The sequence below is a fragment of the Saimiri boliviensis genome, chromosome 20 (genome assembly GCF_048565385.1).
Source record: "Saimiri boliviensis isolate mSaiBol1 chromosome 20, mSaiBol1.pri, whole genome shotgun sequence".
NCBI lineage: Eukaryota > Metazoa > Chordata > Mammalia > Primates > Cebidae > Saimiri > Saimiri boliviensis.
Genome location: NC_133468.1, coordinates 11,191,030 through 11,217,039, shown reverse-complemented (window position 1 = coordinate 11,217,039; position 26,010 = coordinate 11,191,030). Strand labels below are relative to the sequence as shown.

Below are 26,010 nucleotides of genomic sequence, written 5' to 3'. Positions count from 1 at the left end.
AGACCAGCCTGGCCAACATGGTGAAGCCCCATTCTCTACTAAAAATACAAAAATTAGCCAGGCGTGGTGGTGGGCACCTGCAATCCCAGCTACTCAAGAGGTTGAGGCAGAAGAATCGCTTGAACCAGGAGGCGGAGGCTGTAGTGACCCGAGATCACGCTATTACACCAGCCTGGGTGACAGAGAGAGACTCTGTCTCAAAACAAAAACGAAAACAAGCTTATTTAATATGCACGGTTAATTCATCAACGTTGAACTCGCAGTCATTAGCACCACAACTCGTGCCTGAATGAAGCTTCTCCATAGGCACATCACAGCCATCTTGCATTTAACATCACCAGACAGCATGTCAGCATTACATTTGTGGGCCATACTAAACAGCAAAATCAACAAAAAATGTAAAAATGTACAAATGCAGCACTAAGTAGACTAGGGTAAGGATTATTGTTCAGAGTATGGGAGCTGAAATGAGGGGGGGAGAGTCCCTCATTCAGCCTCAGCTGGGAACGTGCATGTTGGATGACTCAAATTCTTCACCACTCTGCACATGCCCACGTCCGAAAATGCCTGCAAAAGTGCTTCAAGTGTTGCTTTTGGGTTACAAATACATTTTAGCAAGTGGGCAAATCCACAAACATGGAATCCATGAATAATGAGGATTGACTAGCCGGGTGCAGTGGCTCATGCCTGTAATCTCAGCACTTTCGGATGTTGAGGCGGGCAGATCACCTGAGGTCAGGGGTTCAAGACCAGCCTGGCCAACATAGTGAAACCCCATCTCTACTAATAACACAAAAATTAGCCAGGCATGGTGCGCACGCCTATAATCGCAGCTATTTGGGAGGCTGAGGCAGAAGAATCACTTGAATCTGGGAGGTTGCAGTGAGCCGAGATCACGCCATTGCACTCCATCCAGCCTGGGCAACAAAAGTGAAACTCCATCTCAAAAAAAAAAAAAAAAAAAAAAAAAAAGAAAAGAAAGGGGATTGACTGTACTGCATCTCAATGTGTATACACACACGCACGCACGCACACACGGTTGTGTACCACCTAACAATGTTTTCCAATGATGGGCTGCACATACGACAGTGGTTCCATAAGATTATAACACGGAATTTTTACAAAATCGTTTCCATGTAACACAATGGTATTTGTATATTCTACTAAAATACTTACCACTGTGTTACAATTGCTTACAGCATTCAGTAAAGTAACACATGTACACGTTTGTAGCCCAGGAGCCATAGGCTATACCACAGAGCCTAGGTGTGTAGTAGACTATACCATCTAGGTTTAAGTACACACTATGATATTCATATGATGAAACTGCCTAGTGATACATTTCTCAGAACTATCCCTGTCGTTAAATGACACATGACCAAGCATACATATGTCAGTGGCTCGCTTTGGGGTGGTAGGAATATGGCGGATTTAAAAAATTCTCTTCTTGATGCTTGTATTTTCCAGATTCTTTACACTTTATTTTATAATCAGAAAACAGTTGCCACTTTCTAGGAGCACTGAAAGAAACCTGTCTGTGGGCACTATCTTGTCTTGAACCCCAGGCCAGCAACTTCTCCGTTATCCTGGCTCAGTCCTAGGGCCATCAAGCAGCCCCTCGCGGGTACCATTCTGGCTGATGGCAGAGGGATGCCCGGGTTGGGGGTGGGAGGACACTGGCTCACCCGCTAGAACCAGCAGATGGGCCCCAGCCCATAACTTACTATGGGAGTGAGGTTAAGTCGTTGGCCTCTTACAGCCTCTCTGTTCTCTGAAAAATAGAGATAAGATCCATCCCACCTTGCAGGTTAAAATCTCCAGAAATGGAATCCATGCTGGTTAGAATCTCTGCTCATGATGGACTTGAGGGCAAATGTTCACTGAATGTTGCCCAACCCTTCACCTTCACTTCCTTGCGGGGTCTAACTCCAGTCTAAGGGGATGGGGACTCCCAGTGTCCAGAGGGCTCCCATTATGCATGCAGGAATTTGGGCCCCATTGCCAAGCAGTAACAGCCAAGGGGTCAGCTCTTCGATGAATAAAGTGCTAACATTCAGTAGCAGAGTAGATTGACTACAGTTAACAAAAGTGTCCTGTATATTTCAAAATAGCTACAAGAGAGGACTTGAAATGCTCTCAACACATAGAAATGAAAACTATTCAGGGGGACAGACACCCCAAATGCCCTGATTTGATCATTACATGCTCTATGCATCCAACAAAATATCATAAATGTCCCATAAAAATGTACAAATATTATGTATCAATAAAATATAAAAAGATTTAAGCTAGTATAGAGCTTAGAGACCCTTGAAAAACAACAGGGCCAGGCCATAAACAGGCAAAGATACCTCTGCAAGCTCCCAGCACCCCTGGGTTAGCTGACATCCTCATCCCTATCGACCCACGGGCCCAGATCCCTGCACAGGGCTGTAGCTCTTGGAGAGGCCCCAGAACTCCATGGATATGCTGTCCCCAGGGCAGGATGATGTGACACAGCTGTCAACCTGCCTTGGCCTCCCAAAGTGCTAGGATTACAGATGTGAGCCACTGCGCCTGGCCGGTCTCCTTTCTTAAAGAAGGAACAGAAGACCTCAGAACAGGTGACACTAGCCAGGAAGAACTTAACACATTGATTTTCTCTTTCTTTTGAATTTCATTTCCTTCTATTTTTAGCAAGTGCTACTCGTGGTTTTCCCCATGTATAGCAGACACCTAAATTTTCCATTTAAAAGTAATTTAAGTAAAAATGTGAGTCAATCTGAAGAACAACACTGTATTAGGAATACATACTGTAGGGAGTTTGTGGATATGCCAAAAATTGTGATGGTGCCAGTAGGATGGAGAAGGAGGATGGCACTGTGTTAGTGAAATTTCCTGCCATTCTCACTGTATCTTTTTTGTTTCTTTGAGACAGGGTCTTGCTCACTCTGTCATCCAGGCTGGAGTACAGCAGTGTAATCACAGCAGCCTTGAATTCCCAGGCTGAAGTGATTCTGCAGCCTCAGCCTCCCGAGTAGGTGGGATTACAGGCACGCACCATCATACCTAGCTAAGTTAAAAAAAAAAAAAATTGTAGAGATGGGATCTCATTATGCCAATTAAAGTGGTCTCGAACTCTTGGCCTCAAGCGATCTACCTGTCTCAGCTTCCTAAAGTGCTGGAATTACAGGTGCGAGCCACCACACGTAGCCAAGTTTTGTTTTTTTATAGATTGACAGCTAGAACCTTTTTGAAGTCAGAGCCCTCTACGAGGCTGATGAATAGCCAGGAACAAATTGGGTGACTGAATGGGGCTAGGGCTGTTTCCTTATAAGGGCTGTGAGAAAGGTGCATCTGCGAGAGAGAGCTCTGTGGTCCATTAGCAATGTCTGCTAGGATCGGGCAGGGGCTGAGGCGTAGTGAGATGGGTGCTACCTGCTTGGCATCCCTGGTCTAGATCAACACCTCTATTTTACAAATGAAGATAGAGAATGGCCGGCTGAGACGTGCAGTGACTCGCTCAGGGCTGCGCTCTCAGCTGTGGACTCTTTCTGCCTCCATGGCAGTGTCTGAATTTCCTTGCAGGTCCCTTGTGCCTCTCTGGGCCTCTTGCCTAAGAGACTTCCCAGGGAGCTTTACTCTGGAGGGCTCTTGGAAGTGACTCAGGCCGGCAGTGAAACTAGCCTCCAAGAAGTCCCAGGACCCTGGAGAGGCCCTGTGGGTGGGCTTCTGGGCCGTCCACCCCGGTTTCCATAGTGCAGAGCCAGTTTGGGCTCTTCTCTATACACTGCAGGGTGTAACCCCGCAGCCCGCAGCCAAATCACCACCAGAGCTCCTCTCTCCAGGGCCTGGGCTCCTTCACTGCTCACAGCCCTGTTCTGCCTGCTTCAGGCAGACAGCAAAGGGCTCCAGGCCTTTAAAAAATTGGAAAACCCTCTTCTAGACTATCCTTCATTCTACAGTTAGGGATATGAGGCCAGAGGGGAAAGGGACTTGCCCATGGCCATGTAGCCAGCAGAGAGAATAGCTGGGACCAGAAGCCAGGACTCCCACGGGGAGGTGCTGAGAACACGGGCCCTCTGCTCCAGACTGCTGTTTCTCATACGCACCGAACAGTAGAACCCCGTGGAGAGGATGGGAGGAAATATGCTCTCTCTCACAGTGCACGGAGGGGCTAGGGCTTCTGCTCACAGGCTACACAGCTTCTACAGCAAGTCATTAGACCGTGATTGCCAAAGCCATCCCGCTCTGCAGCCAGAGCAAGCCGAAACACCAAAGCACAGGCAGCGTGCTGGCTTCAAGATCCAGGTGAACTCCCTTCCTGCAGAGAAGGGTTCAGGACTATGTCCGAAGGTCCCCAGGAATCCACAGACTCCAGTTTCAGAAGGCGACTGTAAGAGGGGGTCTGGATTCCCTCCATCAAGCTCCTATACTGGTTGGGTTTCCAGGCGGCGGATCCTGGGAAGAGCTTGGGAGTTAGTGACTGGCTGGGTTGCAGATGGCCCGCTCTGGGAATACGCCATCTTGGCCACGTAGGCCCAAGGTGATGAGTATGGCCCTCACGGGTGCTGGGGAGGGAGAGAAACAAGGGCGGAGGAGAGAGCAGGGCAGTCGGATGGAACGCCAGGGGCTTGACTAACGGGAAAGCTGACTGCCACTCTTCGTGAGACCCTGGGCTCCCTTTGGTTCTGATTTGTCGACTCTCCCCAGCTTTGTGTCCAACATCTGGCCTATGAGGTCGGCACCTCCGACCTCTTCCTGGAACTGCAGCACCCGAAGTTTGTTTGATTTCCCCACACCCCAGGGCAGCATCACCGCCAGAAGTGCCGAAGGGGGAGAGGAGGAAATCGAGGCACAGAGCCATGCTGCGCCTCAGGCTGAGGCCGGGAAGTGGGTGATGTGGCATCCAATTCCAGCCCTGCCAGGCTCCAAAGCCTCCTCGCTTTCTTCTCCCAGCATCCCCAGGCCTTGGCTCTCCTGGCCTCAGGCCAGAGCTTTCCAGTCCCCACATCAGCGCCAGGAATCACCAAGCTCAGCCTCTGCAGCAAGTGACATACTGGAGGTGGCAGGGTGCCAATATTTTGTTCCCCTAGTTTTTTCAATTAAGTGAATGCTTGGATTAGGGCCCAAATACAAGTGCTTGTGGTGTCTTGCATCAGAAAAGATGCTCCAGCTTCAGGCTGTGCTCCCACCGTGCTCTGTCCACAGGGCACACAGTGAAGGCTGGGGTGGCTGGTTGAGCTGAGGGCTCTGCCCTTCCCTGTGTGCGGAGGTGTGCCAACAGGGGAAATGGGGGCAGGAGCAGGGGCAGAGGAGCAGCCTCCAAAGTGAGAATCTGATCTCTCTCTCCCTGCCTCAAACTCTTCAGTTCATTCATTCATTCAGCATAGACACAGAGACCTACTGTGCACCAGGCTCTGCTCGAAGGGCCTCAATCAAGAAAGAAAACATGTGGCACAGGCAAAGCGAGGGGCTTAGGAGCCTCTGCACGCTGCCCCTCCTCCGCTCCAGCCTGGCTGGCTTTCCCTGGCCTCCAGGACTCCAGGCCTGCCACCGCCTCTGGCGGGAACATTTCCTCTCCCTTCCCAGCTCAATCCTCTTCATCGCTCCAGCATCAGCCTAGAAGTCACCTCTCCTTGGAAAACGAGTCTCAGTCTAGCTCCCATTCTCTGGGTTCCCACAGGGCTAGGGCCACCCTCTCTCAGAGCCTGCTCCTCTAGGGGTGCTGTTCTGTTTGCATTACTGTACCCCCACTGGTCTGGGGGCCCTCAGGGGCAGGGCCAGGTTTGTCTATTCAGCATGGTCCCCCGGTGCCTGCCGATAATGAGCTCTCAGGAAATGTGCGGAGAAAGAGACAAAAAGCCAAAACCGGGCCACACAGTCAAAAACCAAGGTGACCTCACTCAAGGCTCTCTGCGTCCGGAGGGTAACAATACTTGTGAAATGGCTGAATGAATGGCTCTACTGCCAAGTGCGCCAGAAACAGAGCCAGCTTTGTCACATAGAGAAAGCAGGCAGGCATGGGACCCAACCCAAAAAGAGAAAGTCCCCATTCCACCCTGGGGCTTCTCTGGAGAGGTAAGAGAGAAAAAGAGAATACCCCAGGAGCAATTTAAACTCCAGGGGCATGCCTCATCCCATTGCATTTCAGAGACAGGCAAGCCTGGGGGAATTCTTTGGGGTGTTGGAATTGCTCTGTAGTGGTGGTTACAGGAATATACACATCATAAGATGTTATACCAAAAAAGGGAACTTTACTGCCCAAACCTAAATTAAAAAATGAAAATCACTCTTTGACGTCATTTAAAAAAAAAGGGGGGGGGGACGACCGGGCGTGGTGGCTCATGCCTGTATTCCCAGCATGGTGGGAGGCCAAGGCGGGCGGATCACCCAAGGTCAGGAGTTTGAGACCAGCTTGACCAATATGGTGAAACCCTGTCTCTACTAAAAATGCAAAAATTAAGCAGCCTGTGGTGGGGTGCACCTGTAGTCCCAGCTACTCAGGAGGCTGAGGTGGGAGAATCGACTGAACCCAGGAGGTAGAGATTGCAGTGAGCGGAGATTGCGCCACTGCACTCCAGCCTAGGCCACAGAGGGGGACCCTGTCTCAAAAAAACAAAAAACAAACAAAAAAACACACAGGCGCTGGCTTTAGAATACATGGCTCTGAATCTTGCCTCTACAGCCTCAAGCTGCTGTGACTTTACAAGTCACCTCACAGCTCCGAGCTTCCATTTCTCCGAGCTTCCATACTGTTCCCGCCGTACAGTACCTGCGTTAGAGGGTCGGAGGGAACAGTACCTGCGTTAGAGGGTCGGCTGAAGGCTAAAGGCACTAATGCATGACAGGCGCTTGGCACACCGTCTGGGCACAGACAGCCTCCAGGGCCGTCACTAATAACCCATTACGGAGATTAGACGCTGGAGGCTCCAGCCAACTGAGTAGCCATCTCCCTTGGGCCAACTCAAGTCTCGCAAAGTGAGATATATTAAGAGGAAAAGCAGGAATGTCAAGCTGTAAAAACCAGGTATGCACACATGCACACCACATACACATACACCACACACACACCACACACAACACATACACTCACCACACACACACAACACATACACCACACACAAACCACACATGCACATACAATACACACCACACACACACCACATACACACCACACACACACACATACACCACGCACACACCACACACACACCACATACACACACCACACACCCCACACACCCACACACCACATACATACCACACACACACCACACACACACACCATACACACACCACACACACACAACACATACACACACCACACACACACATACATACACCACACACACACCGCATACACACCGCACACACACAAAACACACACACTACACACACACAACACATACACCACACACACACTGCACACACAAAACACACACCACACACAAACCACACACACCACACATAAACCACACACACACCACACACATACAATACACACACCACACACACACCACATACACACCACACACACACAAAACACACACACCACACACACATACACACACCACACAAACCACACACACACCACACACACAACACATACACACACCACACACAAACCACACACACACATACAATACACACACTGCACACACACACCACACACACACAACACATACACACATCACACACAAACCACACACACACCACACACACACATACAATACACACACCACATACACATACCACACACACACCACATACACACACACACAGAGCTGCCCAACCTCGGGGCCCATTTCGCTCCCCTAACTGATGGAATCGTACCCAGTGGCATGGGCAGTAGGAACTATTTCCAGGGCTGGCCGGGCCAGGCACCTTCACTCCTGCCGACGGAGACGCTGGGCTGGTGGAAACACTCGCGGCTCCAGGCGTGCGGCTCCAGCCCAGGCCTCTGCTGCCAGCTCACGCACTGCTACTCGCACACATCTGGCCCGAGGCGGCGTGGGGAGCTTTCCAATGGCAAGCAGAGGTGCTGGCAGCTGGAGCCCAGGCTCAGCCGGAACCAACCTGAAGGCTAGCTTTCTAGGAAAGTCTCCAGGGCAAGCACTTAGGGCTTGTTGAGATCTTCAAGGCTGCCAGGCCTCAGAGGAGCCTGGGCAATGCAGGAAACAGACCCGGGTGAAAGATTTCAAGTGACGACCTCTCTCGTGTTGACAGGGCTGCCCAGAGTGAATGGAGCCACCAACAAAAGCACCCACTATGCGCAAGGCAGTAGCATCAAAGCTGTCTCCAAGAGGCACATGGTCGAGATGGCAAAGTAGCAATCCTGCACATCCTCCAACACAGTCACCCGCCTGGGTTTCTGCCCCTCTGCCTCCCCCCAGATCTGGCCTCCTACCTCCAGCAGCCATTTTGGCCCTGCCTTGATGGAGCTGTGGGCAAGGGCGGCACCTGGGGATGCTGTGCCTGCATCCAGAGTCTGGGTACCAGGACTTGGATTTAACAAGTGGGCAGGAGAGTTCAGGAAGAACATCCCTCCCAAAGTGCAGAAGGAGAATTGACACATGTCCTTCGTTCACCTTTCGGCCCCACAGCCCAAGCCAAAAATGTAGGAGCAGAAAACTGCAGAAGTCGAGACAGTTCAAACCCAAGCTCCCACTCAGGGCTAGAAACGGGGGCTCCGGCAGGCAGCGTTGTGGGGAATCTCAGGAGGCAGCCACCAGGTCCCAGGCAGGGGGTTCCTAGAAAATGTCCGGGGCTCTCCCAGCTGTGAGGCAAGGTTATGACACATGCAATCGGCAACCGAGTCTCAAGACAGCAATGGTGGAAACGGCAGACCTTGGGCTGGACAGACCTGGGTTCAATCCCGACTAGACTTAAATGGGGTCCGAGAGAAGCTATTTCGGAAGCTCAGTTTTCCCATCTGTAAAAGGGGGGTGCTGATAGCCTGTCTCTTGGGGGCTGCTGTAAAGTGTAAATGGGATTGTGTCTGTAACACCCCTGGGACAGTGATGGCTTATAACCCCTTTCCATGTAAGCAGAGTAAGTTCCACAGGCCCAAATCAATCCCAAAACATTAGGATGAACCAAGTGAAATTGCCATTTTTATGGGCTAAATGTTGACGATTTCATATGGTTCGACTTAACAACATCCCAGGGGCTACAGGATCTCAGCTGTGTCCACTGAACTAGACTAAAAATCAGTACTCTTCACTTCAGTGTCTGTTAGGCCTGGCGATGACCCTCCTTCCCCCTCATTTAGAGATGAAGAAGATACTGAGCTTCTGAGAGGTTAAGTTTAAACTCAGCCCAAATCACGTAACTGGAAGGTGACAGAGCCAGGGTCTGCACTCAGGCCCGGCTGCCTCCAAAGCTTGTCGCTCAACCACTGTGACACACTGACTGCTCGGCCTGGGCCAGCAGGGTTTCATCACGTGGAATGTGACTCTGTCTCAGCACCAAGGACGTCAGTGGCTGTTGCCTTAGAATCACGGGACTTTGGGACAGGCAAGGCCCAAGCAGTTAACAGCTTTGTTCAAGAAACACACTTGGGCTGGACATTTACTCTAGGCAAGGCCCTGAACACACAATGGGGGGTCATACCCTAGATGACGATGAACTCAGTGTGTACATGTGATGATGGGGTTGGTGCACTGGGACCTCAGCGTCAAAGCTGGGTAGCCTGGTGAGGTAACGGAAGGGTTGCTCAGAAGAAGCAGGCCAACCAGGCTGGTTTAGGATCTCTGAGAATCTCTAGAATCTCTCTGGCATCTGAGGAAATCCATAGATCCCTTCTCAGAATGATTTAAAATGACGAAAACACATAGACTCCAAATGAAACGAACGATACTGAATGATAGTTATCAAAATGTTTCAAAAGACAAAATTGTGAATATGTGTACACTAATATCACCGCGGGTTGCTGCCTGCATTCACAATAGAAGGCAGTGCTAAATTTCAGTTGGAGGTTAGTGAAAAATCAGATATCATTCTTCCCCTTCCACATTCAAGGACGCTCTGAATTCCTCCCATGTAAAGAACCCCGCCACTAGTCGGCTTTCCCAGACCCTGAACACCCCGAACTCTCTTGACAATAACCCAACTGAGTCCAGCCTCATCCTCCCTTCCCACTGAGCTTAGGGTCTATAGAAGGAGACGAGAATTAGGATAGGAATGTAAAGAGAGTCTCCTCTCAGATCCTGGGGACAGCCACCTTTCAGTGGTGTCACAGGGGAGGAGAAGGGATTCCTGCATGAAATCATATGTGGTCCGATTTCTGTGGGTCAGATTCTGTGGGTACCCCTGGCCACTCCTGGACCCCTCCCTTTTTGGGCTCCTAATCTCGCAGAGACTAATCCCTGCCCCTGTCCCAATTTGAGCCCTGTGTGGACTTACAAGCCATCCTACACTGTCCTCTCCCCTCTAGAGAACGCTTGGATAATACATAAAATGTAGACAGTTTGCCGTAATCACTAACAACATTCAAGAGTCTAGAATGCGCTTAATGTGCTCTATCTTAGCAATTCTGTGAGGTCGTGCTATTCTATCGTCTCCATTCTGCCATGGAGGAAAGTAAGGCCCAAGGAAGTTGGGTGACTTGTTCAATCTGGGAATAAAACGGGCTGACTGCAGAGTCCGAGGTCTTAAAAACGATCCATTTCCACCATCAGAGATGAAGCTCTGAGCATACCTCTTCTCAGACCCTTTTTCTATGCATAGAAAGATTTTTCAAAATTAAGGTCACACTATACATATGATTTGGCTTTTTTCATTTGGATGGGATAGCAGGGATTTCCCCATTTCATCAAACACCCTTTGGACAAACCACTTTTAAAGATGCCCTTATAGTCCATTGTAAGGCTCTGTATATCATTTATTTAATCATGGCTCTAATGATAAACATTTAGGCTACTTGAACATTGTTTAAATTACCATACTGCTGAATATCCGAATATATAAATCTTTGGGGGAAAGCAGCTGCAAATTTTAAGGAGTACATCCTTAATTAGCGTCTGTTTCTTAATATGTGGTCATTCCAGATGGCCTGTGTCACGTCATTTGGGGTTGCTTATTAAACATGCACATCACTAGTTAGATACATGATGATGACGATGATGATGATGTTATAGATGATAACGGGTAATTTACTCAGCACTTTTACATGCCAGGAAGAACTCTAAACCCTTTACATGAACAATCCACAGTGGATCCTCTTGTTATTCTCATTCTGTAGAAGAGGAAACTGAAGGACAGAGAGGTTCAGTCACTGGCTCAAGATCACACAGAGCAGAGCCAGGTCCAACCCATGCCATCTGGCTCCCAAGTCCCACCTCTCTACCCAGGGGTCTTTCATCTTTCTTCAGAGCCATATCTCTCTGGCATCTGAGGAAACCCATAGACCCCTTCTCAGAATGATGGATGATGAGTGAAACACAGAGATCCCAAATAAAACCAATGATACTGAATTATAGTTATCAAAATGTTTCAAAAAACAAAATTGTGACTGCATGTACATCTTTATTAAGACCAGAAATAACAGAACCTAGTGGTGGGTCTAATGACACCACAGCTTGGAAGTCGTGAGGCGTATAGATACTCTGTGGGGATCCATGCAATGACTGTCAAGTAAGACGAAAATATCAGGGAATCGCTATGGGTGACAAAGTCACAGGTATTACTAATACCACTGCGGATTGCCACCTTCATTCATAATAGAAGGCAATGCTAAATTTCAGTTGGAGGTTAGTGAAAATTAAGATGTAATTCTTTTCCTTCCACGCTCAAGGACCCTCTGAGTTCCCATGTAAAGAACCCCGCTGCTACTCGGCTTTCCCAGCCCCTGAACACCCCTTTGCTTTTGAGCCCACCTGAGAGTGCACCTCTCTGTCCCAGCAGGGACGGGTACTCCAGGCCCCATCGCAGCCCTTATCCTATAGAGATGCATTCTGAACAGACGGTGACCTCTGTAAGGACAAGACTGTGCCTGATCATCTTAGCCTCTCTCCGGCTCTGGGTCAAAACTGGCCCAGGGCAGACAATAAACCCACATCTGTGGAACTGACTGGAAGCCAAGAGTGGCCTGAAGCCACAGGCTGCTGATTCACACCTTGGCTGAGGAGGAGGAAATGGTGACGCCACCGCGTGGGTCCTAGCTTTCTTTGCCAGCACAGCAGGCGGGGGGCCATGCGATTCTGCTTAACGAAGCAAAACAGAAAATACCATGCTTGTGTGCTTAAAGGCAACTTTTTCCTTCAGGACTGAGATGGGAGGTGGAAAGGTGACTGTCCCCTTACAAAGAGTCAATGATAGGCGGGGGATCCTGACAAACTGCTTCACCTTTCGAAGCCTCAGTTTCCACATTTGTGAAATGGGCCAATAACAGCATCCATGTAGCAGACATGTACTGTTTTTGCCTGCCCAAGCTCCATGCTCCCTTCTCCCAGCAACGGTGCCCTGAATCTCCTTCCACAGCGATCCCTCTCACTACCTGCAGTTCCAGTGAGGCCGTCGATCTCACTATCCCACTCACGCCTGGCCTATAGGGTCAGGTAATCTCATTGGGCCAGTCAGTCTCTCCTTCTGGAATTGGACTCTTGAGTGGCTAAAAGGTCTGAAACTGGGTGGATCAGCTGCCTGCCTGGTGATGTCCTAATACCTACTGGAGTTCCCATGCCCTGGATGGCTCCAGCTGCCCACGTTCTTTTCGAGACTGGGTGCTGAGCTTTTCCCTTGATTCTGCCAGCCCCACCAACTGGAGTTTGGCTTAAGTTAGCCACGTCTAACTTAAGAGACTAACTCAATACAGCCTGCTTGGCTTAAGTTAGCCACGTGTGTTTCTGTCACGTGCAATCCCAGAATCCTAATACTCCTTATCTCTCAGAGCTGCTGTGTGGATTCAAGGACATAAAGCATGAAAAGCCTCGAGCACATAGTAAGCACTCAGATAAATGATAGCTCTTCCATACTGTTAATAATAAAAGTTACTGTTGAATCTTGAGAACGAAACAAATTTGGAGTTACTTAATCACCCTGGAAATTCTGAATTAGTACTGGCTTGCACAGTCCCCTCTAATAACTCTCCTCCCTCCCTCCTCTTTCTCCCCCTCCATCTCCACTGTCTGCACATGGCTCCCCATTTGGACAGGGGCTCCTGGGTCTCTGTGCTCTGCCTCCTGCCTTCTCCTGTGAAGGGCTCTCCTACCCCATCCCTCAAGCTGGGGAACTGCTTCTGAGCACCAACCAGCTCCTCCTGCCACTCCAGCGACTTGTATCCTGAACTGCCTCTGGTCCCCAGCCTGGTCTCAGCCTTCGCGTGCTGTAGTGGGGCTATGGTCTTCCTCAGGGGGGCCCATGCCTTCTTTCCTGGTTATCGGGCCAGCCAGGAGCCCCCAGATCCTTCCTGCCCCCACCTGCCCACAGAGCTTCATCTCCATCACTCAGACCTCTCCTGCTTTTTCAGGCACTCCATGTGCCAGGGTTTCCATTTCTTTACCCTCCTGTTTTCTCTGCCTGTACTACCTTTGCCCTGGCCCCCTTGGCGGCACCCCTCTCATGCTTTGTGACTGTCCTCAGGTCACCTCTGCGGTGCTGCCTTCCCCAGGACCAGGTCCCCAGAAGCCCAGGGCACCTGTCTGCCTGCCTGTCAGGACACTAATCTTCTTGAGGTCTCAGTCCCCATTTTGCCTATCCACGTTTATCTCTGTCGCCCAGGCTGGAGTGTAGTGGCACAAATACGACTCGCTGCAGCCTCTATCTCCTGGGCTCAAGCAATCTTCCTGCCTCAGCCTCCCAAGTAGCTGGGATTACAGGCAACAACCATCACACCCGGTTAATTTTGTTGATTTTTAGTAGCGACAAGGTCTCACTATGCTCCCCAGGCTGGTGTCGAACTCTTGGGCTCAAATGATCCTCCCGCCTTAGCCTCCCAAGGTGCTGGGATTACAGGCATGAACTACCACGCCCAGCCCGTAAAATGAAGCTTTCTTGGTGGTTGCTATTGGTTTTTCGAAGTGGTAGTTCTGGCAGCCTTGCCAGATAAAGAATAGAATGCCCAGTAAAATCTGAATTTCAGATAAACAATGAATAATTGTTTCTCATAAATATGTCCCAAATATTGCATGTTTATTTGAAATTGAAATAGAACTGAGCATCCTGCATTTTCTTTTTCTTTTTTTTTTCTTTTTTTGAGACAGAGTCTCACTCTGTTGCCTAGGCTGGAGTGCAGTGGCACAATCTCAGCTCACTGCAACCTCAATCTCCCGGGTTCAAGCAATTCTCCTGCCTCAGCCTCCTGAGTAGCTGGGACTATAGGTGCCTGCCACCACGTCCGGCTAATTTTTGTATTATTAGTAGAGATGGGGTTTCACCATACTGGTCAGGCTGGTCTTGAACTCCTGACTTCATGATCCACCCACCTTGGCCTCCCAAAGTGCTGGGATTACAGATGTGAGCCACTGCACCTGGCCAGCATCATGCATTTTCATTTGGTAACTCTGGCCACCTTCAGCCCTGGGACAGCCTGAGACAGGGCTGCAGAAGCAGGCAGGTGAGCTCTGCCCACAGCCCCTCCTCCCTTTACCATTTGAAGGCGGCCCTGGGCTGAGAGTCACGCCCACCTGCAGGCGTGCATCTAGGCCAGCAAATAAGGGAGGAGGAAGTATTGCAGTTTGCAGAGTGGAGCAGAGTCCGATGGCTTGTGGTAGAGCTCAGGTTTGCAGGCTTCTGCAGAGGCAGAGTCCTGAGGAGGCAGCCACACAAGCCTGGGCCCCGGCCCACTGCTGGAGGCGCAGAGCCTCCTGAGTCTATCATTTCAGCCGGTTCCCATGTCACATCATGGGAAGTTGGCAAAGGATGCCAACTTCACCCAGGAGCCAGCTGACCCCGCCCGCCAACCTCAGACAAGGGCTCTAGGATAGGGACCACAGAGCCTCAGGTTCTGGGCATTACCCAGGCCAGCAGCACCCCTCCTCAGGCATTCTGCATAAAAGTTCATTGGATCTCCCCAACAAAGCCCCCTATTGCCCAGAGAAGGCTCAGGGCCAACAGCGATTGAATGACAGAATCAAATTAGAACCCAGGCCCAGACTGCAGAAGCCACATGGCCTTCTCAATAAACCTCATCTTCTCTTTTGGCCACGTGTGGGTGCTCACAACTCACTGGTTGAACCCACCAGACTAACAGGCTGCTCAGGGGACAGCAGTTTCTTTTCCTGCAGCTGCAGGGACCCACAGCTGGCTTCATCGCTAAGGGGAAGGGGAAAACTGAGTCATGCAAAGCAAGACTGCTCCCCTGACGTTCCCTCTACCACAGCTCTCTCTCCGAGGGAAAAAGGACGCACACTTTGCAAGCAGGACATGAGTGTCATGGAGGGAATGGCACGGTCCCTCCAGCCTTCCTTGTTTGGCAGTATGGTAACTGGGCTGCTTGCCAACCTGCCAGTACCTCCGGGGGGAAGCAAGAGGACACACGGAACGCCCAGGGAAGTGGGCTGTAGGGCACATCTCTAACCTGGATGACGTTTCTGGTGCCCTGTGACCTCAGACTACAGACCATGCCGGATCTGCAGAACTTAAACCTGCAATTCTTCCCAACCCTATTCAGCTGTAAGCGCGATGGGGCAGGGCCTGGACTTGCTGAGCAAGGAGCATTTTAACCAGGTAAGCATCTGCCCAAGCCTTCCCTCGTGGTATTTTAAACTCATCACTTTCTATTTCTCTAGCTCACAGACTGGGAAGCCACATCCAGAGACCTCCCTCTGCGGCAGGAGTTGGGAAAGAGCCTCTGAGGTGGAGGACAGGAGAATCCTTTGGGACAGGGTGGACAGCAGGATGTGGGGATCTGGCTGGAGCTGCCCCAGCTTCTTTTAAAAAATGAGCATTTGCTGTTTTTTTATTTTTACTAAAAACAAGAATATGTGTTCCTTGCAGAACATTCGGAAAACAGAAAAGCACAGAGAAGCAAAAAAAAAGGAATGAGATTTTATCAGCTGTATTTCTGAGCTTACACAGACTCATATTTTCATCCTTCATTTGTAATCAGGTGAAAATCAGCCTGAGTATGTTATTCTGCAAACCAGCTTTAGCTATTTAATATTCTTGTGATAGAAGATGGAATAGTTTTACCATCTTGATGGCATTCTAGCACACGGACATAGCACATTTATCTTGTTCTCTACCGATGCAATTTTAAGTGGTTACCCACCTTTTATGATCATAAATGATACTAGGTTTGTACACTCCGAATACAGTTTACCATTATCAAACCTCAGTTAGATGCTAGGCCCCTTTAATTCTCACATTATTAGCACTATGAAATTGCAACTATTTTTATCCCTATTCTATAGATGAGGAAACCGAGGCGCAAAGGCTTGTCTGAGGTCACACACAGTTGGTAGGTGGCAGAGCAGAGATTTGAACCCAAGTTGTCTGATGCTTTTTCTCACCCCACCAGAGGCACAGAATGGCACTGATTCAAAGTCTGAACTACAGTGTAAAAATTCTTTTTTTTGAGACGGAGTTTTGTGCTTGTTGCCCAGGCTGGAGTGCAATGGCACGATCTCGGCCCACCGCAACCTCCGCCTCCCAGGTTCAAGCAATTCTCCTGCCTCAGCCTCCCAAGTAGCTAGAACTACAGGCATGCGCCACCATGCCCGGCTAATGTTTGCATTTTTCGTAGAGACTGGTTTCTCCATGTTGGTCAGGATGGTCTCGAACTCCCGACCCCAGGTGATCTGCCCGCCTCAGCCTCCCAAAGTGCTGGGATTATAGGCATGAGCCATCATGCCCGGCCTAAAGTGACATTTAAATAGTTTGTAGATATAACTGCTCCACCTCCTTTGGCCTTGAGACACCTGCCATACACAGAGTGTAGCAGAGCAGGCTGCAGCTTCTCCCACTGAGAATGACCGGCCAGGTGGGCTGAGGGGCTTGTACATTGCACCTATAGGGTGGGGGACGGGATGGGGGAAAATGGTAAGTCTCTAGCAGAGCAAAGCATCAACACAGAAATGCCCTTTGCTTGCCACTCACTTGGCATATATAGCTTGCCTATGTGACAAGCACCTACTTTTTCCCAATCAAAAGAAAGCAATAGTCATGAAAGAAAAACCTACCCAAAGGGTCTTAAGAGGGCCCTACCTCTTGCGATACAGACACAGTAGAGGACAAGAACCCCCTGCACAATAGGTAGGAATGGCTCTGACTTGCTCCTGGGCCTATCCCAGCAGCAGCACAGGACCAGCCTGGGGCAGGCATCCCCCAAAATGCCTCTTAAACGAAAAACCATGAAAACTGTATAGTGTACCCTTGGGGCAGCAGGCCGGAAGGTGGTGCAGAAATTTAGATCTGACTATTATTATCATCAGTTGTACTTTTCATGACTACCACTTACTGAGTATCTTTATTTCATTTGATTTTAGCCAAGAGATTCTCCCTTTGTCACCCAGGCTGGAGTGAAGTGGTGCAATCTCAGCTCACTGCAGCCTCCACCTCCCAGGTTCAAGAGATTCACTGAGTGCTTTCTATACCCATGAGGCTCAGTATTGTGCGCCAGGTACTATGACTATTCCCATTTTACAGATCCTCACTCAGTTCAAGGTCACCCCGCTCAGGGGCTCTTGAAGAGAATTCAAAGCCAGGTCTTTTCATCATGAAGGTAACGGTGGGTTGGTAAGACACATGCTAGCAGTTGGGATTCTCTCCAGCAGCAGGGCTGGAGTACAGATTCTGTGCATGCATCACCCAACGCCTGCGCCATCATCTTAGAAGGAAGTCACTGCACCTATCTTACAAATGTAAAAACAGGGGGACATTCAGCGAGCTGCCCAGGGCCATGCAGACCTGAACCCAGATGTTTGGCTCTAACACCCAAGTTCTTGCCACTCCACTTTGCTGCCGTGCCCTGTGTGTTCCTGCAAAACAGATGCCAGGGATAGGAGGGGCGCGGGGAATGGTGGCTGGAGAAGAGAATGCAGCTAGTTTGGGCAGCAGATCCGTGGTTTGTCCTAGACCATTGGGTTCTCCTGCCGGAGGCCCCGATGGGACTGAGAATGCCGGCAATGCCTACTAAGGGCACAATCTACTCTTCCAAACTCAGCTGCTCAGTACAGTGACCCCCGGGCTTCCGGAGCCTGGCAAATCGAGGAGGGAGGTTTCAGAGCTGGCAGCACAGAGCCTGCAGAGCCATCACACCAGGGGTGCAATCCACCCAGAGCTTCCCGGAGTGAGAATGACTGAGGGCTGGCGGCGGCCTGCACTTCTTCAGTCAGGGCTGAATAAACGGTGAGATCACAGAAGGGACTGGATGGCTCCAGTATTTCATACAAGAGGAAACCAGGGCCCAGAAGCCTAAGTGACCCACCCAAGATCACTCAGTTCCATGGTGGGATCACAGGGTCACCCCATGTCTCTCCCAAACAGAAGGGCATCTAGCCCAATTCCCACGTAGCCACTCCTTGCTGTGTGACCTCAGGCACATGCTTCCACCTCTCTGAACCTGCAGTCTCCTCAAGGGGAAAACAGAAAACTAATGTAATTACCCGAAGGATTAGTATCCCAAAGGTATAAATAAATCCCATCAATCCATAAAAGACAAATAACCCAATATATTTAAAAAGAGGCAAAGGATAAAAACTGGTAATTCACAGAAGAGGAAACTGAAATGGCTGATAAAGGTATGAAGAGCTGCTCAACCTCACTGGCTCTATCGAATTGGCAAAAACTGAAAAGTCCGATAAATCGGAGTGTTAGCAAGAAGAGAGAGCAAAGGGGATGTAAATGAAAAGTTGAAAACACACAAACCACAAGGCCCAGTAATTCTACTGTGGATCCCTGTGCAAGCAGGCAGCTGTAAGACAGTCAACTGCTGGAAACACCCTAACAGTTCCCAGCAGGAGCTTGAAAAAAATAGGGGCATATTCATCAACGCCATCGTAACCAACAGTTAAAATGAACTGGAGCTACCTGATCGACACAGATCTCAAAATTGTTAACGCTTTTACTTTTTTTGAGACGGAGTCTCACTCTGTTGCCCAGGCTAGAGTGCAGTGACACAATCTTGACTCACTGCAATCTCCACCTCCCGGGTTCAAGCGATTCTCCTGCCTCAGCCTCCTGAGTAGCTGCGATCACAGGGGTGCGCCACCACACCTGACTCATTTTTGTATTTTAAGTAGAGGTGACTTTTCACCATGTTGGTCAGGCTGGTCTCAAACTCCTGACCTCAGGATCTGCCTGCCTCGGCCTCCCAAAGTGCTGGGATTACAGGCATGAGCCACCACGCCTGGCCGTGTAATGCTTTTTTATGGTTTTAATACATTCACGACAATACAAGATTTTAGGGAATGGTAAAAATGAAAAGACATTAAAAGGTCCACGGGCTGGGGTGGGAAGGGGACTGATCGCAAATGGGTGTAGGGGGTCTTTTTGGGTATGATGGAAATGTTATAAAACTGGATTGTGGTGATGGTTGCACAGCTCTATAAATTTACTTTAAAAATCAGCGAATTGCACACTTACGATGGATGAATTTTATAGTATGTAAATTATACCTCTAGAAAGCTGTTAAAGAAATATCCTATCTATTAGCCTATTTTTCACAAGTGCATGGGAATGATCAACATCAAACGCAGGATAGTGGTTTACGGGGGGGGGGGACAGCACTGGGGAGCGTCACAGTGGGCTATGCATCTGCGACGCTTTATTTCTTAAAAATTAAAAAGTTTTGAAACCAATATGGCAAAATATAGAGATCTGAAGACTTGGAAGGTATCTAGACATAGATATTTATTTTATTCTATGTATCTTTTCTATGTGCCAAATATTTTATTGCTATATCGACAATATACCTATTTGAGCCGGGCGAGGTGGCTCACGCCTGTAATCCCAGCACTTTGGGAGGCCAAGGTGGGCAGATCACCTGAGGTCAGGAGTTCGAGACCAGCCTGGCCAACATAGTGAAACCCCATCTCTACTAAAAATACAAAAATTAGCTGGGTGTGGTGGTGAACGCCTGTAATCCCAGCAATCCGGAAGGCTGAGGCAGGAAAATCACTGGGACCTGGGAGGCGGAGGCTGCAGGGAGCCAGTATCGCACCACTCCAGCCTGTGTTACAGAACGAGAACCCATCTGAAAAAACAATTATATATGTACCTATTTGAAAGGGCTGCTGTGATGCCTAAACACACCTAGAGAGCCTGACCCAGTGCCCTGCTCAGGTTACTGAGCCACTGTTATTCTTGCTGCCATAAATACTATAACCATCTTGCTCCTCTTAACATTTACAGATGTTGAGACAGAGCCGGCCAGCATCTCCAGGCCCCTGCTGCTGAGACTAATGCTTCTGCACATCCCTCTCCAGTGTGGGAAATGGGGTGATCCAAACAAAACCCACAAATTCTACCTGGAGCTCTTCTTCCTCCCCTCAAGCCGAAGATAACCTAGCTGGGGAGGGTCTCCCAGGATATCATCCTCAGAAGCCCCCTCTCCATTCATCCCCAAGCCCTCGGGCTGTAGTGCAGGAAAGATGCCAGCAGAGAAAGGAAGCAGCCCCCCAAACCTTCATCTCCCTGCTCCCAACAGAGGGCAGTGGCTCCAGGGAGGCCCTCTCCAAACAACATTATGGATAACTGTCATCAACCTGCCAGGATCTCAGAGGCCCCTGGAGCCTCTGGCCCCGCATTCTCCAGGCCTGACCTGTGGCTCTGCCCCTGGGCCCATGGATGATGGCTCTGCCTGTGGGTGACTGAGCCTGGGCTGGAGAGGATACCATTCCGATCTTGGAGAAGGCACCATTTCAGATGGAGCAGGTGGCCCAGTCCTGATGGGCAATCCTGAACTCCGGGTGCAGTTCTCCAATGCCATCTAAAGCACCCATGATGTTGTGCATCACAGGCAAGTGGGTGGTGAGCATGTGGTGGCTGAGATGGCTGCAAATGGGGAAGGGGTAGTGGAAAATTAGGGGGTGCAGTGAAGGGGAATCTAAAAAACTGACTTGTGTATTCTATGGTGCAGTGGCTGGGGTAGGATGTGTGTGATGCTACCACACACATGCAGCAATCAATGCCTGGAGACCTTTTGGGTGTCACAGCTGGGAAGGGGGATGACTAGTGGGTAGAAGCCAGGGATCTGCTAATCACCCTACAATCCACAGGACAGCCCTATAACAAAGAATGACCAGCCCACAATGGCAAAAGTGTTGAGGCCGAGAAACTCTGCCGTTGAGGGACGTAGCGATATTTACACAGAAGCTAGAGCTCAGAGAGGCAAACCAACCAGTCCAAGGTCACACAGTAGGACCGTTCAACTCCCCAGCTGATGCTGTCTCTCCAGGGTGGCTTCAGAAAGAGGGATACCAAATGGGAGTCAAAGTCCAGGCCCGCCAATAGCTGCCTTCATGCCCATTCTTTCCAGAGTGTGTGTGGGGCTGGGGCGGAGCTTGGGACCAGCAGTCGTGTTCACCCACCACAGGCATCCATTTCCATTGGGTTCGGCCCCCCTGCCATCATGGCAGTAAAGTTCCTGTGGATGACTTGGGCTTCAGTTCAGCTCATCGCCCCTCCTCATCTGATGAACCCAGAAGGCTGGGCCAGAAGGGAGAAGGCCCCTTGAATCACATGAGTGACTAAACCCACATGCAGAAAAACAAGGTCTTGGTGAGTCCCCCCAGCATGTGACTTTGGCATGTTCCCAATCAGTGACAAGATATCTCGGGACAGGCAGGCAGGGAGCTAATGGTTAGGGAACTCCACCCCTGCCTGCCACGTGGCTGCTCCCCCAGGAAATGGACAATACCATCCCCATTACACAGATGAAAAACTGAGGCTGAGAGGCGACACAGCTGCCAGCTGGGAAGCCAAGATCCGAACCCCAACCTATGTTTTAACATAGAAACTTGTCTCAGGGGGCTCCTAAAAAGTGGCTGAAAGCTTCAAAAGATGCTTCTCAAAGCTGCAAAATCTTCAGAAAACTGGCAGTGATGGAGCTGACAGAGCAGAGAATGAAAAGCTTCCAGGTTTTCACTAATGATATGAGATTTCCCAGTTTTTCAGAGGACTTTACTCAGATTATGGGGGTACTGGATCTGGGAAGTGGTGTGGTCTTTTTGGCATCCAACAGACCTGGATCTACATCCCTGCTTGGCTCCTGACCGTGACCTTCAGCGTGGGACCTCACTCTGCTGAGCCCTGGTTTTCTCATCTGTCAAATGGGTTTAAGACCCTCAAGCGTGATATGGAGTGGCCAGAGAGGGTGCGTGGACCACGATGGCCGGGCCTCAGTGGCGGTATCTATTCTCATTTTGCCAGCTCACAGACCTGGTGGGAGGTGGCATGGAGAATTCCAGACTTCCTCCTGTTGCCATGCTGGTGAAATCTGTCTTCATGCCCAAGAGGCAAACTCAGTTACGCACTAACAGGCTCAAACAAGAAACTAAGATTTGGCAGCATTTGAAAACAGTTAACAAAAAATCAAAAAAGGAAGAAAAAAAAAAAAGACAATTTAGCTCAGCTCTGGAATCAAGGGAAACTTCACTCTATTTAAAGATGCCACAGGTCCAGGAAATAGCTTCCCAGTGCCTGGCTAAAGGCTGAACAACTGGCTGCCCAGCCAGTAACAATACAGAATCACACAGCACACCCTTTCTTGTGGAGAGGGTGGAATGGGTTCCCGGCTATCTCCTTTCAGAATTTCACAGGCTATTCATGGAAGGCATGTAGATCTACTGTGTAAGAATTAGTTCTTTATAGAAAAAGATTTGAAGACGTCTTCCAGGGAGGTCAAGGAGCTGAATTTAGCCAGCCAACGCCCTTTTCTATTCATTGTTCTATACTTCTTTGTTAGGATTTTTTCCCTCCCTCTTACTCTTTTTCCCTTCCTGGTTAACTTCTCTGCAGCCAGGCTCAGCCACTGCCCACTTCTCACCGCCAGAGACACTCGAGCCCCCTTCCTGCTGTAATGAGGCCCTCCCCAAGGCCTCCTGTGGGCCCATCACCCCACATCCCCTTTATCTCCACCCAGAACCTGAAGAGGTGGTCCCAGGGCCTCCTGAATCTGCAGACGCGTCCCCTAGGTTGCTGCAGGGCCACTTTCCACCTGCAGGTCACCGTCAGCCCCAGGCCCCCCTTTTAGAGGGAGGGAAGCTCGAATGCAGCTCTGCGTTCTAGGACCTGCAACCCCTGAGCCTCAGCCTTCTCATCTGCACAACAACGCTACTGTCCCATTTTCTCAAGTTCCTGCCAGCTCCAAACAAGATTTCCATGTTCCAGAGGGAGATGCCAGGAGAAAACTTTCATCCATTTTTTAACAGAAGTTCCTGGAGAGAGGGGGCAGGGGATGTTTTTAACCCTTTAAAGGTGCAGCCACTCAAATGATCCATGCCGAGAGATCTCCTCCATCGCCCAGGCTGGCTCTTGCAAAAGAACGGAGTCAAACTCGGCGATCCCTACAGGGGCTACCTGTGGCTGGGCACTGCGGGTCTGCGCGCCTCTGGACAAGGAGTGGCAGGGCGGGCGGCCTGGGAACAGGCGCTTCTCTCTCTCCCGCTTTCTGTCTCTGCCCCCTCACCGGCTGGGGCCAGACTTTTCCACTCATGAGCAGGACGGGAGTGGGGTGGGGGGCACGGAGGAGACAGAAAGGGGTAGAGGAGCCGCAGAGAGGCGAGTATGCGGGCGAGGCGGGAGGAAGGGATGCAGGAGGAGAACGGGGCAAAAGCGGGAAGGGGAGGCAGGGGGGAGGAGTCGGGAGGGACCCGGGCAGCGCCGCGGCAGGGCCGAGGGGAGAGCAGGGGAGGAGGGGACGGGAAGCGCTGGAGGCAGAAGTTTTCCGAGCCGGGGGCCCTCGGTCGGCCCCGGCGGGGCGCGGGCTCCAGGGGGCGTGGGGGCCGCGCCGCACTCACATAATGCTTGTTGGGCACCCGCCGCTTCTGCACGTCCAGCACCTTCACCTCCACGATGCTGCGCCGCGGCGGCATGGCCGCTCCTCCGCCCGCCGCGGGCCGAGCGCGGGTGCGGGGGTCGCGGGGTGCGGGGAGCACGGGGGGCGCGCCGCCGCGGGCCGGGAACCTGGAGCCGAGCGCGACCGCCACCAGGACAGAGCACGAGCCGCCGCCGCCGCTGCCGCCGCCCTTCGCTCGGCGAGCACTCCAGCCCGGCCCCGCCGCCGCCGCCCGCCCCCGGCCCGCCCCCCGCACCGCCCCCCGCGCCGCCGGCCCGCCCCCCTTAAAGGGCCCGGCCCCGGCCCCAGCCCCCCGCGCGCGGACCCCGCCGGCCACGTCCGGCCCCCGCCCGGCCCCCGCCCGGCCTTTGTCCGGGTGCTGAGCCGCCGGGCCGGGGGAGGGGACGGGCCTGCACCCGCCGCCCGTTCATTGACTGAAGTGTCGATTCAATCCCGCACGCTTGCTCAGGCAGCCGCCTCCACGGCCAGATTGGAGAGCCAGACTCCCGGGTTCGAATCCCAGCTCTGCCGCTTTTCCACTCTGCGCCCATAGGTGAGTTGCTTAACCTCTCTGGGCTGGGTCTCTTCATCTATAATATGGGCCTAGTAGTACTGCCTGCCAGTAAGCCATTCCGCAGTGCAGTCCATGTTAGGAGTGCTGGCAATCCTACACCCACCCCAAGCCCTGATGATTCAGGAAGAGCAAGAGGCCAGCGACCAGGTTCGCCCAGGCTCACAGTCTGGGACATGGGGAGTGAGGGAGAGAAAAACTGCAACAATTGCACGTAGGTAAAATGTAATTGCGATGAAAGCAACAAAACAGGGTAAAAGGGTGGTGACGATGTGTGAGGGGCACCTGGGTGCTCGATAGCAAGGCCATAGGTTCCCAGTTGCGGAGCATTTACTGCTCAGCGGGTGCCGCGGGCCCTGCTTTTCACAAATATTGTCTTTGCATCCTCAGGCCGACTCTAGGAGGAAGAGGTGGTTGACCCATTTTACAGAGGTCGCGGCAGAAGGCGGCCGCTAGAATCGGGGAGTAGGTGGATGGAGCTCATCACTGCCTGGCTGCAGGCGGATCTCACTCGTTGAAGCTACGGTGGCTGGGGCAGCTCCTTGTTTCTTCATCTAGTGCCTCCTAGCACTGGCTAGGCACTGAGTCACTTTCAGGAGATGTTGGCTGAATGAATGGATAAATGAATATATAATACATGGACGGGAGGTTTAGGCCCCTAGCCAGTGTTCTTACAGCCAGTAAGGGGGCTCTTTTCAACAAACCGGATGACTCTCCTCGCTGCCACTCCGGTCCCGGATCAGCATTTGGAAGAGGGTGGGCTTATCCAGGGGAGGACTGCTCTCAGCTACCCTGGCCAGGCCACATGGATGATTTGGTGCTGATTCACTTTGGATCCGCCCCTGCATTTGCTCCTCTGACTTCCTTGCCAGACTTTACCATCCTGCTCGCGCCCCAGAGGCTGGCCTGTGCGGAGATCACTGTCCTGGTCTTCCTGTTGGGCTTGGCGGGTGGGAGGCCCTGGGAGGAGGTTGAGGGCAGGGGAGAGGGAGGTCTGGGTGTTTAATCCCCAAGCGCCTCCTCCCTGGTGGTTTTTACCAAAGGTGCCCTTCCTCCTTACGTGGTCTCTCTCAGGGTTCCTGAAGCCACTTTTCTGCTCAGGACGGTGACAATCTTGCTGCTGCAAGCCCTGAGTACTGCGCCATCTGGGCTCTCCCTTAGCCCCACCCACACCTGTGTACATTGACCCTTTACTAAACTGTCTTCATGGACCCAGCTTGAGGGTGGCATCTGTTCGGTGCCAGGACCGTCACTGATAAAATTCCTGTAAGGCACATTTTTCTGAAGTACAGTTCCAAAGTCTAAGGGTCCTAAGGTCTCATTGGAAATGTCCAAAGAAGTGAAAGTCTGCTTTTCTGTCCCTGCTACCTTGTTCATTGCCTTATTAGGAGACAAGCCTTCCTAATAAAGCAGAAGCTAGAGACCATCTGTGAATCAGCCAACTTCCTGGGTTTTCCCAGAGAAGCAAAGAGACCTGCCTCCAGCCACACCCTGAGTGGCAGAGGCGGGTCCTCCTGAG

The 26,010-nt window shown here is 51.1% G+C and overlaps 1 protein-coding gene across 1 annotated transcript in view; it reads right to left on the bottom strand.

Moving 5' to 3' along the window:
* The window catches only part of SH3PXD2B (SH3 and PX domains 2B), a 107,058-nt gene extending 82,928 nt beyond the window's left edge, over positions 1-24,130 (bottom strand). Inside the window, exon 1 of the mRNA XM_039460674.2 lies at positions 23,883-24,130. Coding sequence (XP_039316608.1) covers positions 23,883-23,957 — 75 coding nt within the window. The 5' untranslated portion in view covers positions 23,958-24,130. The remainder of the gene's footprint in view (positions 1-23,882) is intronic.
* Between the last annotated feature and the right edge of the window lie 1,880 nt (positions 24,131-26,010).